General features: G+C 40.3%; 1 protein-coding gene across 1 annotated transcript in view; it reads left to right on the forward strand.

Annotated features, from left to right (window-relative positions):
• The window catches only part of LOC128688060 (neural proliferation differentiation and control protein 1-like), a 42,669-nt gene that overhangs the window by 25,748 nt on the left and 162 nt on the right, over positions 1 to 16,759 (forward strand). The window contains exon 3 of the mRNA XM_053775774.2: positions 15,144 to 16,759. This exon is cut by the window's right edge and continues 162 nt beyond it. Within this exon, the coding sequence (XP_053631749.2) occupies positions 15,144 to 15,299 (156 nt within the window). The 3' untranslated portion in view covers positions 15,300 to 16,759. The remainder of the gene's footprint in view (positions 1 to 15,143) is intronic.

The raw sequence follows: 16,759 nt of genomic DNA on the forward strand, positions 1-16,759 counted from the left end.
GGGTGCGGGAGGGAAGAAGAGCGATTGGTGGAATGATGATGTAAAGAGAGTAGTAAGGGAGAAAAAGTTAGCATATGAGAGGTTTTTACAAAGTAGAAGTGATGCAAGGAGGGAAGAGTATATGGAGAGAAAAAGAGAGGTTAAGAGAGTGGTGAAGCAATGTAAAAAGAGAGCAAATGAGAGAGTGGGTGAGATGTTATCAACAAATTTTGTTGAAAATAAGAAAAAGTTTTGGAGTGAGATTAATAAGTTGAGGAAGCCTAGGGAACGAATGGATTTGATAGTTAAAAATAGGAGAGGAGAGTTATTAAATGGAGAGTTAGAGGTATCGGGAAGATGGAGGGAATATTTTGAGGAATTGTTAAATGTTGATGAAGATAGGGAAGCTGTGATTTCGTGTATAGGGCAAGGAGGAATAACATCTTGTAGGAGTGAGGAAGAGCCAGTTGTGAGTGTGGGGGAAGTTCGTGAGGCAGTGGGTAGAATGAAAGGGGGTAAGGCAGCTGGGATTGATGGGATAAAGATAGAAATGTTAAAAGCAGGTGGGGATATAGTTTTGGAGTGGTTGGTGCTTTTATTTAATAAATGTATGGAAGAGGGTAAGGTACCTAGGGATTGGCAGAGAGCATGCATAGTTCCTTTGTATAAAGGCAAAGGGGACAAAAGAGAGTGCAAAAATTATAGGGGAATAAGTCTGTTGAGTATACCTGGTAAAGTGTATGGTAGAGTTATTATTGAAAGAATTAAGAGTAAGACGGAGAGTAGGATAGCAGATGAACAAGGAGGCTTTAGGAAAGGTAGGGGGTGTGTAGACCAAGTGTTTACAGTGAAACATATAGGTGAACAGTATTTAGATAAGGGTAAAGAGGTTTTTGTGGCATTTATGGATTTGGAAAAGGCGTATGACAGGGTGGATAGGGGGGCAATGTGGCAGATGTTGCAAATGTATGGACTAGGAGGTAGGTTACTGGAAGTAGTCAACAGTTTTTACGAGGATAGTGAGGCTCAGGTTAGAGTATGTAGGAGAGAGGGAGATTATTTCCCAGTAAAAGTAGGCCTTAGACAAGGATGTGTGATGTCACCATGGTTGTTCAATATATTTATAGATGGGGTTGTAAGAGAAGTGAATGCTCGGGTGTTGGCAAGAGGTGTGGGGTTAAAAGATAAAGAATCTAACACAAAGTGGGAGTTGTCACAGTTGCTCTTTGCTGATGACACTGTGCTTTTGGGAGATTCTGAAGAGAAGTTGCAGAGGTTGGTGGATGAGTTTGGTAGGGTATGTAAAAGAAGAAAATTAAAAGTGAATATAGGAAAGAGTAAGGTGATGAGGATAAAAAAAATTAGGTAACGAAAGATTGGATATCAGATTGGAGGGAGAGAGTATGGAGGAGGTGAATGTATTCAGATATTTAGGAGTGGACGTGTCAGCAGATGGGTCTATGAAAGATGAGGTGAATCATAGTATTGATGAGGGGAAAATGGCGAGTGGTGCACTTAGGAGTCTGTGGAGACAAAGAACTTTGTCCATAGAAGCAGAGAGAGGAATGTATGAGAGTATAGTTATACTAAAGCTCCTATATGGGTGTGAAGCATGGGTGGTGAATGTTGCAACAAGGAGAAGGCTGGAGGCAGTGGAGATGTCATGTCCGAGGGCAATGTGTGCTGTGAATATAATGAAGAGAATTCGTAGTTTGGAATTTAGGAGGACGTGCGGGATTACCAAAACTATTATCCAGAGGGACGAGGAGGGGTTGTTGAGGTAGTTTGGACATGTAGAGATGATGGAACGAAATACAATGACTTCGAGAGTGTATAAATCTGTAGCGGAGGGAAGGTGGGGTAGGGGTCTGCCTAGGAAATGTTGGAGAGAGGGGGTAAAGGAAGTTTTGTGTGCGAGGGGCTTCGACTTCCAGCAAGTTTGCGTGAGCGTGTTAGACAGGAGTGAAAGGAGACAAATGGTTTTCAGGATTTGAAGTCCTGTTGGAGTGTAAGCAAGGTAACATTTATGAAGGGATTCAGGGAAACCGGCAGGCCGGACTTGATTCCTGGAGATGGGAAATACACTGCCGGCACTCTGAAGAAGGGGTGTTATGTTGCCGTTTTATAACTGTAGTGTAAGCATGCCTCTGGCAAGACAGTGATGGAGTGAATGATGGTGAAAGTTTTTCTTTTTCGGGCCGCCCTGTTTTGGTGGGAAACGGCCGATGTATTAATAATAATAGTAACCCCTTTTCCTGTAAAGATTACTAAAAAGAATAAGAAGAAGAAAATTGTCAAAGTGGGAAGTCTGAATGTGCGTGGATGTTGTGCAAATGATAAGAAAGAGATGATTGTGGATGTTATGAATGAGAAGAAGCTGGATGTCCTGGCTTTAAGTGAAACAAAGCTGAAGGGGGTGGGAGAGTTTCAGTGGAGAGGAATAAATGGGATTAGGTCAGGGGTTTCAAATAGAGTTAGAGCTAAAGAAGGAGTAGCAATAATGTTGAAGGATAAGCTATGGCAGGAAAAGAGGGACTATAAATGTATTAATTCAAGGATTATGTGGAGTAAAATAAAGATTGGATGTGAAAAGTGGGTTATAGTAAGCGTGTATGCACCTGGAGAAGAGAGAAGTGTAGAGGAGAGAGAGAGATTTTGGGAAATGTTGAGTGAATGCGTGGGGAGTTTTGAATCAAGTGTGAGAGTAATGGTGGTTGGGGATTTCAATGCTAAAGTGGGTAAAAATGTTATGGAGGGAGTAGTAGGTAAATTTGGGGTGCCAGGGGTAAATGTAAATGGGGAGCCTTTAATTGAGCTATGTGTAGAAAGAGATTTGGTAATAAGTAATACATATTTTATGAAAAAGAGGATAAATAAATATACAAGGTATGATGTAGCACGTAATGAAAGTAGTTTGTTAGATTATGTATTGGTGGATAAAAGGTTGATGGGTAGGCTCCAGGATGTACATGTTTATAGAGGGGCAACTGATATATCGGATCATTATTTAGTTGTAGCTACAGTTAGAGTAAGAGGTAGATGGGAAAAGAGGAAGGTGGCAACAACAAGTAAGAGGGAGGTGAAAGTGTATAAACTAAGGGAGGAGGAAGTTCGGGTGAGATATAAGCGACTATTGGCAGAAAGGTGGGCTAGTGCAAAGATGAGTAGTGGGGGGGTTGAAGAGGGTTGGAATAGTTTTAAAAATGCAGTATTAGAATGTGGGGCAGAAGTTTGTGGTTATAGGAGGGTGGGGGCAGGAGGAAAGAGGAGTGATTGGTGGAATGATGAAGTAAAGGGTGTGATAAAAGAGAAAAAGGTAGCTTATGAGAGGTTTTTACAAAGCAGAAGTGTTATAAGAAGAGCAGAGTATATGGAGAGTAAAAGAAAGGTGAAGAGAGTGGTGAGAGAGTGCAAAAGGAGAGCAGATGATAGAGTGGGAGAGGCACTGTCAAGAAATTTTAATGAAAATAAGAAAAAATTTTGGAGTGAGTTAAACAAGTTAAGAAAGCCTAGGGAAAGTATGGATTTGTCAGTTAAAAACAGAGTAGGGGAGTTAGTAGATGGGGAGATGGAGGTATTAGGTAGATGGCGAGAATATTTTGAGGAACTTTTAAATGTGAGGAAGAAAGGGAGGCAGTAATTTCATGCACTGGTCAGGGAGGTATACCATCTTTTAGGAGTGAAGAAGAGCAGAATGTAAGTGTGGGGGAGGTACGTGAGGCATTACGTAGAATGAAAGGGGGTAAAGCAGCTGGAACTGATGGGATCATGACAGAAATGTTAAAAGCAGGGGGGGATATAGTGTTGGAGTGGTTGGTACTTTTGTTTAATAAATGTATGAAAGAGGGGAAGGTACCTAGGGATTGGCGGAGAGCATGTATAGTCCCTTTATATAAAGGGAAAGGGGACAAAAGAGATTGTAAAAATTATAGAGGAATAAGTTTACTGAGTATACCAGGAAAAGTGTACGGTAGGGTTATAATTGAAAGAATTAGAGGTAAGACAGAATGTAGGATTGCGGATGAGCAAGGAGGTTTCAGAGTGGGTAGGGGATGTGTAGATCAAGTGTTTACATTGAAGCATATATGTGAACAGTATTTAGATAAAGGTAGGGAAGTTTTTATTGCATTTATGGATTTAGAAAAGGCATATGATAGAGTGGATAGAGGAGCAATGTGGCAGATGTTGCAAGTATATGGAATAGGTGGTAAGTTACTAAATGCTGTAAAGAGTTTTTATGAGGATAGTGAGGCTCAGGTTAGGGTGTGTAGAAGAGAGGGAGACTACTTCCCGGTAAAAGTAGGTCTTAGACAGGGATGTGTAATGTCACCATGGTTGTTTAATATATTTATAGATGGGGTTGTAAAAGAAGTAAATGCTAGGGTGTTCGGGAGAGGGGTGGGATTAAATTATGGGGAATCAAATTCAAAATGGGAATTGACACAGTTACTTTTTGCTGATGATACTGTGCTTATGGGAGATTCTAAAGAAAAATTGCAAAGGTTAGTGGATGAGTTTGGGAATGTGTGTAAAGGTAGAAAGTTGAAAGTGAACATAGAAAAGAGTAAGGTGATGAGGGTATCAAATGATTTAGATAAAGAAAAATTGGATATCAAATTGGGGAGGAGGAGTATGGAAGAAGTGAATGTTTTCAGATACTTGGGAGTTGACGTGTCGGCGGATGGATTTATGAAGGATGAGGTTAATCATAGAATTGATGAGGGAAAAAAGGTGAGTGGTGCGTTGAGGTATATGTGGAGTCAAAAAACGTTATCTATGGAGGCAAAGAAGGGAATGTATGAAAGTATAGTAGTACCAACACTCTTATATGGGTGTGAAGCTTGGGTGGTAAATGCAGCAGCGAGGAGACGGTTGGAGGCAGTGGAGATGTCCTGTCTAAGGGCAATGTGTGGTGTAAATATTATGCAGAAAATTCGGAGTGTGGAAATTAGGAGAAGGTGTGGAGTTAATAAAAGTATTAGTCAGAGGGCAGAAGAGGGGTTGTTGAGGTGGTTTGGTCATTTAGAGAGAATGGATCAAAGTAGAATGACATGGAAAGCATATAAATCTATAGGGGAAGGAAGGCGGGGTAGGGGTCGTCCTCGAAAGGGTTGGAGAGAGGGGGTAAAGGAGGTTTTGTGGGCAAGGGGCTTGGACTTCCAGCAAGCGTGCGTGAGCGTGTTAGATAGGAGTGAATGGAGACGAATGGTACTTGGGACCTGACGATCTGTTGGAGTGTGAGCAGGGTAATATTTAGTGAAGGGATTCAGGGAAACCGGTTATTTTCATATAGTCGGACTTGAGTCCTGGAAATGGGAAGTACAATGCCTGCACTTTAAAGGAGGGGTTTGGGATATTGGCAGTTTGGAGGGATATGTTGTGTATCTTTATATGTATATGCTTCTAAACTGTTGTATTCTGAGCACCTCTGCAAAAACAGTGATAATGTGTGAGTGTGGTGAAAGTGTTGAATGATGATGAAAGTATTTTCTTTTTGGGGATTTTCTTTCTTTTTTGGGTCACCCTGCCTCGGTGGGAGACGGCCGACTTGTTGAAACATAAATGGAACTTGTTTCTGAACAATTTGTAACCAGTAAAAAAATAGAAATAGGAACTACTTATCAACAATGACACATTGCAATGGGATGCAACTTACAAATGAAATATTCCTGAGTTCCCTGAGAAAGAACAATCATTTCACATCACTAATTTTGCAAATGAAAGTTCATGAAACAATTTTTATCCTTCTTTATGCACAGATTTACTTTACATATGGCACAGCAAAATGAGGATGTGACATGATTATTCTTTTTGCTGCAAAACTTGCATGAAAGCAGCTTACCTAACACTGGCCAGTGACCTAGCTGTTTATCCAGCCTCACACTGTCATCTGGCCTTTCTGCACGTTGGTACTGAAATGCAGATGGGTATTCCACCTTTGACAAAGCTTCATTACTGCCAACCAAAGAAGTACTGGTTGAATCTCGACTTCGTCTCATGCTGGTGCGGTTGAACTTTTGTCCTTTGGATCTTGCAGTGACAGAGATGTCAAGCCTGAATAGCTTCAGTGGTGTGCATGGCATGTTTAGTGACCTACAATCACGACAGTAAAGAAGCCATGCATTCACAACAGCAACATCCAAAACATAAGCAAAGAGCCGCATGTACCAACGCTTTGATTTCATTGGTGTTTTGTAAAGATGGACCAACATGTTACTTTTGTCGATACCTCCCATGTTTGCGTTGTAGTTCTTGATGATGCCTGGGCACTCAAAGTGGTCTTTCTTCTTTGATGCCTTGTCATATCTTTCAATAAGACCCAAAGGATAAACTCCGACATCATTTGTGACTAGAGTCACAACTTTGTTGTCCTTCCATCTTACAAGAAGGATATGATCATTGCTTTGGAAATCAAAATAGCCCCTGGCCACATTATTCTTTTGCATTTCTTTCACAGGCATCAGTTGTGGCTTACCACATCTATTATCACGTATTGTTCCAGTGTACCTGCAGTTATACTTGTCTCTCAGTACCTTGACCAAAGGTAGACTTGAAAAGAAATTATCAGCATAGACTGCTGATGTTTTTCTTTGGTCAAGAGATGCTGCAAGTACAAGAACAATCCTGGAACTCATTGGGAGTTTATTTTCTTCATTTGACAGCTTTATGTGATGGTTCTCAAAAGTTGGGTTACCTTGATACATCAGTATATCATGTATGATTCCATCTTCACTGCTACGACAGAAGAGTTTGAAACCCCACTTGTCTGGTTTGTTTTTGATGTATTGCCTTAGGTTTCCAGCTGTTTTACCCTTGAAAGCAACCATAACTTCATCAACAGACTGCTTGGGTGTAGCTGGAACTTTCAAGCAAGCTTTAGTTAGTCCATTGTAAAGAGGCCTTATTTTGTAGAATCTGTCATTATCCTTCTTTTGTGTGTTATCATTGAAATGAATGGTACGCCTCAGCAACCTAAACCTCTTTGATCCCATGACTTCTGCAACTTGAGTTATCCTACTTGCACTTCTCCAATAGTCCTCAATGGATGGCTGTACAGTGTAACCCATATGCAACAGAATACCTATAAACCTAGTCATTTCCTCAGAATCTGTTTGAAAAGTAGTATGTATGTCTTTTTGCCTGGCATACAAATTAGTTTGAAATGTAATGTTGTCTATCATGTCTTGAGTAAAAAAGTCTGTAAAATAATCATATGCACACCTAACTTCAACAGGCTTTATATGTTCATATTTAGGCAAAGGGTCATTGTGGATGTCCTCATTCTTCCATTTGGTGTCTACTTGAGAAGCAAGATCATCTTGAAGCACTTCTTCATCAGGGTATTCCTCCATAGTAATACGTTTCTTCCTCTTGTTCAATTTTTGTTTTTTTGGTGGTGGCCCAGCTTCCTCCTCCCCATCTGTTGACACCTCTGCATCTGGTGGCAAGAATTCATCCTCACTATCCAGGAAATCCAGGTCATCTGAGTCTTGATCTGAGTCACTATCATCCCAAACACAGACAAATTTCGACTTATCCTTGGAGGACTCACCGTAGAACAATTTCTTATTGATCTGGAAGGACAATAAAAACATTCTGTACACACCCAGACCATTACTGAATTCATATATACACTACCAAATTTTATGGAAATATTTATATACCGAAACTTGAAAACTGCACCTAAAAGGGCAGGAACGACTGGGCTTGGTCCTATTTGGTTGCACTTTTTTCATTTGCATGGTGCACTCGTAATATGCTTCACAACGCCTTCATATATATATCAAAATATGGCTAAACTATTCATTTACACACTAGACACACAAATCAGTACTTACCGACATTGTATTGGGTGAAATGCTTCAGTATATAAGGAGCACTCAACCGAGAAACACGAGTTTTGGCGCCGGCAAGGTAGAAGTGTTTACATTCTGCTGTCTCGACCAATGGGAAGCGAGCAGCCGCCATCACCGCTCAGCCTGGGCGACTCAGGGAAGGTCTGTGATTGGTCAGAAATAGAGAATGGGAACCTAGATGCGCGGGGGAGTTGGAGGACGTGCGCACGCTATGAGGACAGACTTCACTCGGGTCTGCCCGGTAAAGGGTATTAAGAGACCATACAATAAGTGTCAGGGGCCCGAGACTGTTCAACTGCCTCCCAGCATACATAGGGGGGATTACCCATAGACCCCTGGCAGTCTTCAAGCTGGCACTGGACAAGCACCTAAAGTCGGTTCCTGACCAGCCGGGCTGTGGCTCGTACGTTGGTTTGCGTGCAGCCAGATCCACCAGGAGGCCTGGTCACAGACCGGGCCGCGGGGGCGTTGACCCCCATTACTCTCTCCAGGTAAACTCCAGGTAAACTCGCAGCGCCGGACTACACTCGGATCAATTCGGACTCCTGCCCGGTAAAGGGTCAACGGGAACCCCAAGTACAGAGGTCTGATGGAAGTCAAAAGCGTCCTGATGGAGCCACTATGCTACCCTGGAAGGATGGAAAGCAGATTGCCTGGGACTACACCTGTGCTGCCACATTGGCAGACACCTACTTGCCATACTCTGTAGTGGAATGGGGTGGAGCTGCCAGCCACAGGGAGACCCAGAAGATCCGAAAATATGAAGACCTTCCCCCTTGCTATAACTTCATTCCAATAGGATCGGAGACCCTTGGAGCATGGGGCAAGTGTGCTCTAAAGTTCCTCAAAGAGCTGGGTGAAAAGCTCATCATAGAAACCAAGGACGACAGGGCGACCAGCTTCCTCTTTCAGAGACTCAGTGTTGCGATCCAGAGAGGAAATGCCTGCAGCATTCTGGGCACGCGTCCCACCGCAGGGGAGCTGGACGAAGTATTCGAGATGTAGCTCTGAGTTACCTATGTTGTTTTACTTTGTATCATATTTTTGTGAATGTTTTGTCAATATATATATATATATATATATATATATATATATATATATATATATATATATATATATATATATATATATATATATATATATATATGTCGTGCTGAATAGGCAGAACTTGCGATCTTGGCTTAAATAGCAACGCTCATCTTGCCATATAGAACAGGTGAAAATTTGTGTATGCAATAATTTCGCCAAAATCATTCTGAACCTAACGAAAAAAATATATTTCACTGTGTTTGTTTAGTATTAAATTATTTTAAACAAATCTAAAATATATTTAGTTGGGTTAGGCTAAAATAAAATGCTCTTGTTATAATAAGGTTAGGTAAGTTTTCTAAGATTCTTTTGGTGCAAAATTAGAAATTTTAACATTAACATTAATGAAAAAAATCTATCTTTAAACGTATAACAGAAAATTTCAGAAAGGACTTAATTTTAAATGAGTTCTTGCTAATTGACCAGTTTTACATATTCGGCACGACATATATATATATATATATATATATATATATATATATATATATATATATATATATATATATATATATATATATATATATATATATATATATTTTTATTATCACACCGGCCGATTCCCACCAAGGCAGGGTGGCCCGAAAAAGAAAAACTTTCACCATCATTCACTCCATCACTGTCTTGCCAGAAGGGTGCTTTACACTACAGTTTTTAAACTGCAACATTAACACCCCTCCTTCAGAGTGCAGGCACTGTACTTCCCATCTCCAGGACTCAAGTCCGGCCTGCCGGTTTCCCTGAATCCCTTCATAAATGTTACTTTGCTCACACTCCAACAGCACGTCAAGTATTAAAAACCATTTGTCTCCATTCACTCCTATCAAACACGCTCACGCATGCCTGCTGGAAGTCCAAGCCCCTCGCACACAAAACCTCCTTTACCCCCTCCCTCCAACCCTTCCTAGGCCGACCCCTACCCCGCCTTCCTTCCACTACAGACTGATACACTCTTGAAGTCATTCTGTTTCGCTCCATTCTCTCTACATGTCCGAACCACCTCAACAACCCTTCCTCAGCCCTCTGGACAACAGTTTTGGTAATCCCGCACCTCCTCCTAACTTCCAAACTACGAATTCTCTGCATTATATTCACACCACACATTGCCCTCAGACATGACATCTCCACTGCCTCCAGCCTTCTCCTCGCTGCAACATTCATCACCCACGCTTCACACCCATATAAGAGCGTTGGTAAAACTATACTCTCATACATTCCCCTCTTTGCCTCCAAGGACAAAGTTCTTTGTCTCCACAGACTCCTAAGTGCACCACTCACTCTTTTTCCCTCATCAATTCTATGATTCACCTCATCTTTCATAGACCCATCCGCTGACACGTCCACTCCCAAATATCTGAATACGTTCACCTCCTCCATACTCTCTCCCTCCAATCTGATATTCAATCTTTCATCACCTAATCTTTTTGTTATCCTCATAACCTTACTCTTTCCTGTATTCACCTTTAATTTTCTTCTTTTGCACACCCTACCAAATTCATCCACCAATCTCTGCAACTTCTCTTCAGAATCTCCCAAGAGCACAGTGTCATCAGCAAAGAGCAGCTGTGACAACTCCCACTTTGTGTGTGATTCTTTATCTTTTAACTCCACGCCTCTTGCCAAGACCCTCGCATTTACTTCTCTTACAACCCCATCTATAAATATATTAAACAACCACGGTGACATCACACATCCTTGTCTAAGGCCTACTTTTACTGGGAAAAAATTTCCCTCTTTCCTACATACTCTAACTTGAGCCTCACTATCCTCGTAAAAACTCTTCACTGCTTTCAGTAACCTACCTCCTACACCATACACTTGCAACATCTGCCACATTGCCCCCCTATCCACCCTGTCATACGCCTTTTCCAAATCCATAAATGCCACAAAGACCTCTTTAGCCTTATCTAAATACTGTTCACTTATATGTTTCACTGTAAACACCTGGTCCACACACCCCCTACCTTTCCTAAAGCCTCCTTGTTCATCTGCTATCCTATTCTCCGTCTTACTCTTAATTCTTTCAATTATAACTCTACCATACACTTTACCAGGTACACTCAACAGACTTATCCCCCTATAATTTTTGCACTCTCTTTTATCCCCTTTGCCTTTATACAAAGGAACTATGCATGCTCTCTGCCAATCCCGAGGTACCTTACCCTCTTCCATACATTTATTAAATAATTGCACCAACCACTCCAAAACTATATCCCCACCTGCTTTTAACATTTCTATCTTTATCCCATCAATCCCGGCTGCCTTACCCCCTTTCATTTTACCTATATATATATGTCGTGCCGAATAGGCAGAACTTGCGATCTTGGCTTAAATAGCAACGCTCATCTTGCCATATAAGACAAGTGAAAATTTGTGTATGCAATAATTTCGCCAAAATCATTCTGAACATAACGAAAAAATTATATTTCACTGTGTTTGTTTAGTATTAAATTACTGTAAACAAATCTAAAATATATTTATTTGGGTTAGGCTAAAATAAATTGTTCTTGTTATAATAAGGTTAGGTAAGTTTTCTAAGTTACTTTTGGTGCAAAATTATAAATTTTTAAATCAACATTAATGAAAAAAATATATCATTAAACGTATAAGAGAAAATTTTAGAAAGAACTTAATTTTAAATGAGTTCTTGCTAATTGACCAGTTTTACACATTCGGCACGACATATATATGTATATATATATATATATATATATATATATATATATATATATATATATATATATATATATATATATATATATATATATATATATATATATATATATATATATATATGGGTGAAATTTTAAGTTAGACCCGTACACGGTTAATCTATTATATTAAACTATATTTTTACTATATAAACTCATTACAGATTCTCGACTGGTGTTGTTTCAGTCCGGCGCTGCGAGAGTTGAATATCTTTCCCTGTATATGTAAACTGACACTTCAGTCCCAGTCTAAGTGACTGGTAGTACATGTGATAGGCATCATTAATAACTAATAACCCAAGTAACTAAACCAAGAAACTTGATATTTTATAAATAATTCTTTTAATTTTACTCAGCGCATAGCTCTCTTTGCGTTGTTGCGTCTTGAACGTGTTTATGTCGTGTGTTTGTTAGTGAATGTTGGTGGCGTCTTAAATCTAGTGCAGATTATGGAGAATGTTTCCCATTTCTAATATAAACAACGATGGGATCAGGTAGAGCTAGATAGAGAAGGTAGGGATGATGTAGAACAAGGTAGAGAAGGTAGAGATGAGGTAGAACAAGGTAGAGAAGGTAGGGATGATGTAGAACAAGGTAGAGAAGGTAGAGATGAGGTAGAACAAGGTAGAGAAGGTAGGGATGATGTAGAACAAGGTAGAGAAGGTAGAGATGATGTAGAACAAGGTAGAGAAGGTAGGGATGATGTAGAACAAGGTAGAGGAGGTAGAGATGAGGTAGAACAAGGTAGAGAAGGTAGTGATGATGTAGAACAAGGTAGAGGAGGTAGAGATGAGGTAGAACAAGGTAGAGAAGGTAGTGATGATGTAGAACAAGGTAGAGGAGGTAGAGATGAGGTAGAACAAGGTAGAGAAGGTAGGGATGATGTAGAACAAGGTAGAGAAGGTAGAGATGAGGTAGAACAAGGTAGAGAAGGTAGTGATGATGTAGAACAAGGTAGAGAAGGTAGGGATGAGGTAGAACAAGGTAGAGAAGGTAGGCATGAGGTAGAACAAGGTAGAGAAGGTAGAGATGAGGTAGAACAAGGTAGAGAAGGTAGGCATGAGGTAGAACAAGGTAGAGAAGGTAGAGATGATGTAGAACAAGGTAAAGAAGGTAGAGATGAGGTAGAACAAGGTAGAGAAAGTAGTGATGAGGTAGAACAAGGTAGAGAAGGTAGAGATGATGTAGAACAAGGTAGAGAAGGTAGAGATGAGGTAGAACAAGGTAGAGAAGGTATGGATGATGTAGAACAAGGTAGAGAAGGTAGGCATGAGGTAGAACAAGGTAGAGAAGGTAGAGATGAGGTAGAACAAGGTAGAGAAGGTAGAGATGAGGTAGAACAAGGTAGAGAAGGTATGGATGATGTAGAACAAGGTAGAGAAGGCAGACATGAGGTAGAACAAGGTAGAGAAGGTATGGATGATGTAGAACAAGGTAGAGAAGGTAGAGATGAGGTAGAACAAGGTAGAGAAGGTAGAGATGAGGTAGAACAAGGTAGAGAAGGTATGGATGATGTAGAACAAGGTAGAGAAGGTAGAGATGAGGTAGAACAAGGTAGAGAAGGTATGGATGATGTAGAACAAGGTAGAGACGGTAGAGATGAGGTAGAACAAGGTAGAGAAGGTAGGCATGAGGTAGAACAAGGTAGAGAAGGTATGGATGATGTAGAACAAGGTAGAGAAGGTAGGCATGAGGTAGAACAAGGTAGAGAAGGCAGACATGAGGTAGAACAAGGTAGAGAAGGTATGGATGATGTAGAACAAGGTAGAGAAGGCAGACATGAGGTAGAACAAGGTAGAGAAGGTATGGATGATGTAGAACAAGGTAGAGAAGGCAGACATGAGGTAGAACAAGGTAGAGAAGGTAGAGATGAGGTAGAACAAGGTAGAGAAGGTATGGATGATGTAGAACAAGGTAGAGAAGGTAGGCATGAGGTAGAACAAGGTAGAGAAGGTAGAGATGAGGTAGAACAAGGTAGAGAAGGCAGACATGAGGTAGAACAAGGTAGAGAAGGTAGGCATGAGGTAGAACAAGGTAGAGAAGGTAGGCATGAGGTAGAACAAGATAGAGAAGGTAGAGATGAGGTAGAACAAGGTAGAGAAAATAATATGAGTTAAACAATATTATAGGCGTTATGTTGTTATTATTATTATTGGTAATAATTTTATTATTGTTATACCTAGGATAATTATTATTTTTTCCAGCCAGTGTTCCTTCTTTTACAAACATTTTTTTTTTCTTCAAATTATACTCATTTTAAACTTTGTAATTGGGTTGTCTCGTGGCTTGACACATTGAGATAACTAATGACCGAAGTTGGTGTTGAACTGTTGCGTTGTTTGACTTGTTTGTTGAGTGTGTGTTGTAGCAAGGAGTGTTAACATTGTTGTGAGAGTAGTTCCTTGAGGACCTGACTGCCGGTGAAGGACTCTTGTTCCCTGAATTGTAGCTGAGCTCTTAATGGAATACCTGACGATAGATATCGTTGCCCTTGTGAGGTATTCCTGTAGAGGCTCATAGTTTTCAACACTTTGTAACTGATCCTTCGTGATGGATTATATGGTAAATATAGCTAGTTATCGTTACCACAACTGCGTAGCAGCTCGCTGTTCATACCTGGAGTGTATCTGGAGGGGGGTTCGGGGGTCAACTCCCCCGCGGCCTGGGCAGTGACCAGACCTAGTGGTGGATCAGGATCTAATCAACTAGGCTGTTACTGCTGGCCGCACATAAATCGACGTACGAGCTATAGCCTGGCTGGTCAGGTACTGACTTTAGGTGCCTGTCCTTGGAATGAGTATGATTGTTTTCCATGTGTCAGACACTGTATGATCCATACAACTAGCAAGACAGTTACAGAATGGATGACGATTAATGTGTTTTCCTTCTTGGGTAACTCTGTTTCACTGGGAGACGGCCGACGTGTTAAATAATAATAATAATAATAATAATAATAATAATAATAATAATAATATTAATAATAATAATAATAATAATAATAATAATAATAATAATAATATTAATATTAATAATAATAATAATAACAATAATAATAATAATAATAATAATAATACATAAGAAAGGAGAAGCACTGCAGCAGGCCTTTTGGACCATACTAGACAGGTCTTTGTCAAACCCAAACACCACTAACAAAATTATTCTCCCAACCCATTATGAATGTTACCCAAGGAATAAGCTTTGATAACCCTATTAACAAATGTGCAAGTCCTACTCAAACCAAATCCCTCTGACTCATATATTTATCTAACGTAGTATATTTGATGCTACCCAAGGTTTCAGCTTCAATGACCCTTCTAGTTACACTGTTCCACTCTTCGACTACTGTATTTCCAAACCAGTACTTATATCCTTTCTAAATCCAAATTTATCCAGTTTGAATCAATATAATAATAATAATAATAATAATAATAATAATAATAATAATAATAATAATAATAATAATAATAATAATAATTATGTGATGGAAGTAATGAATGCCTTTTGTTGACAGACTGGAGAAATGGAGGTGAAGAATCCTCTCTTCGATGACGACCCTACGCCCACACCCTCACTGAGAAAGGAGACTGAGGAAGCAAAGCAGGAGGAGGGAAAGGAGGAGGAGCAGGAGGAGAGGAAGCAGCAGCAGGAGCAACTAAAGGAGAAATGAATACAGAGATGGAGAGAGGCAGAAGAGTGACAGCTTGGGAATGGGGCAAGCTGGTCGAAATAAAAAACAAAAAAAATAACGTAATGAAATGCATAGAGGATAGTAGTCACACTGGGATGATAAAAGAGAAGCAGTTGAGAGGAAAAATAATTTCGAAATGGTCTTAAAAGAGTCATTGCATCACGATGCATAATCTTTATATCGAAAAAAATAATTAAAAAAAGGGGTCCACTGAGGAAGCATCACTAATTGCAGAATAATTTATTAACTTGCAATAAATTAATTTCAAGCATGATAGTAGCGTTATTGATGACGGAAATCTTGAGAACAAAGCAAAACAATGGGATCGAATACCACAAAGGGAATAAAGGGACTGAACCCAAAAAACAAAAGAAACAAGGGGAGAACACAAACAAAGGGAACTGAACACCACAAACAAAAGGATTCAGGGGACTGAAACACCACAGACAAAGGGAACAAAGGGACTGAAACATCACAAAGGGAACAAGGGGACTGAACACCACAAAGGAAACAAGGGGACTGAATACCACAAAGGGAACAAGGGGACTGAATACCACAAAGAGAATCAGGGGACTGAACACCACAAAGGGAAGAAGGGGATTGAACTCTACAAACAGTGGGAACAAGGTGACTGAATGCCACAAACAAGGGAACATGGGGACTGAACACCACAAATCAGGGGAACATGAGACTGAACACCACAAACCAGGGAAACATGGGGACTGAACATCACAAACCAGGGGAACAAAGGGACTAAACGCCGCAAACCAGGGAAACATGGGGACTGAACGCCACAAACCAGGGGAACATGGGGACTGACACCACAAACCAGGGGAACAAAGGGACTGAACGCCACAAACCAGGGGAACATGGGGACTGACACCACAAACCAAGATAACATGGGGACTGAACACCACAAACCAAGGGAACATGGGGACTGAACACTACAAACCAAGGGAACATGGGGACTGAACACTATGAACAAGGGTAATAAAATAATTAGACGCAATAAACAAGGGGGTTGGATACCCCATACAAGGGCACCGAAGACACGACACCATAAACAAGGGGGCTGGATACCACATACAAGGGTAATAAGGGAGAATGGATTCCACAAACAAGATGGAAAGGGCTGGACTCCATAAACAAGGGGAATAAGAGAAATAAACACCAAAAACAAGGGGAAACAAGGGAGATGGATACTACAAACAAGGGGAAATAACGGAGAGGGACACCACAAACAAGGGGAAACAAAGAAGATGGGCAACACAGACAAGGGGAAACAGAAAGACTGCCATAAAACGAAAACGAGCGAATGTCTTCCCTCATCAGCCAACAACACTAGAAAACCCAAAACAAGAAAAATATCTGACGAAACACTTCGAAAAAAGTGAGAAACAGATGCAAACAATTCATAATGTACATACAAATCACCACTA

This window comes from Cherax quadricarinatus, chromosome 10, assembly GCF_038502225.1.
Source record: "Cherax quadricarinatus isolate ZL_2023a chromosome 10, ASM3850222v1, whole genome shotgun sequence".
NCBI lineage: Eukaryota > Metazoa > Arthropoda > Malacostraca > Decapoda > Parastacidae > Cherax > Cherax quadricarinatus.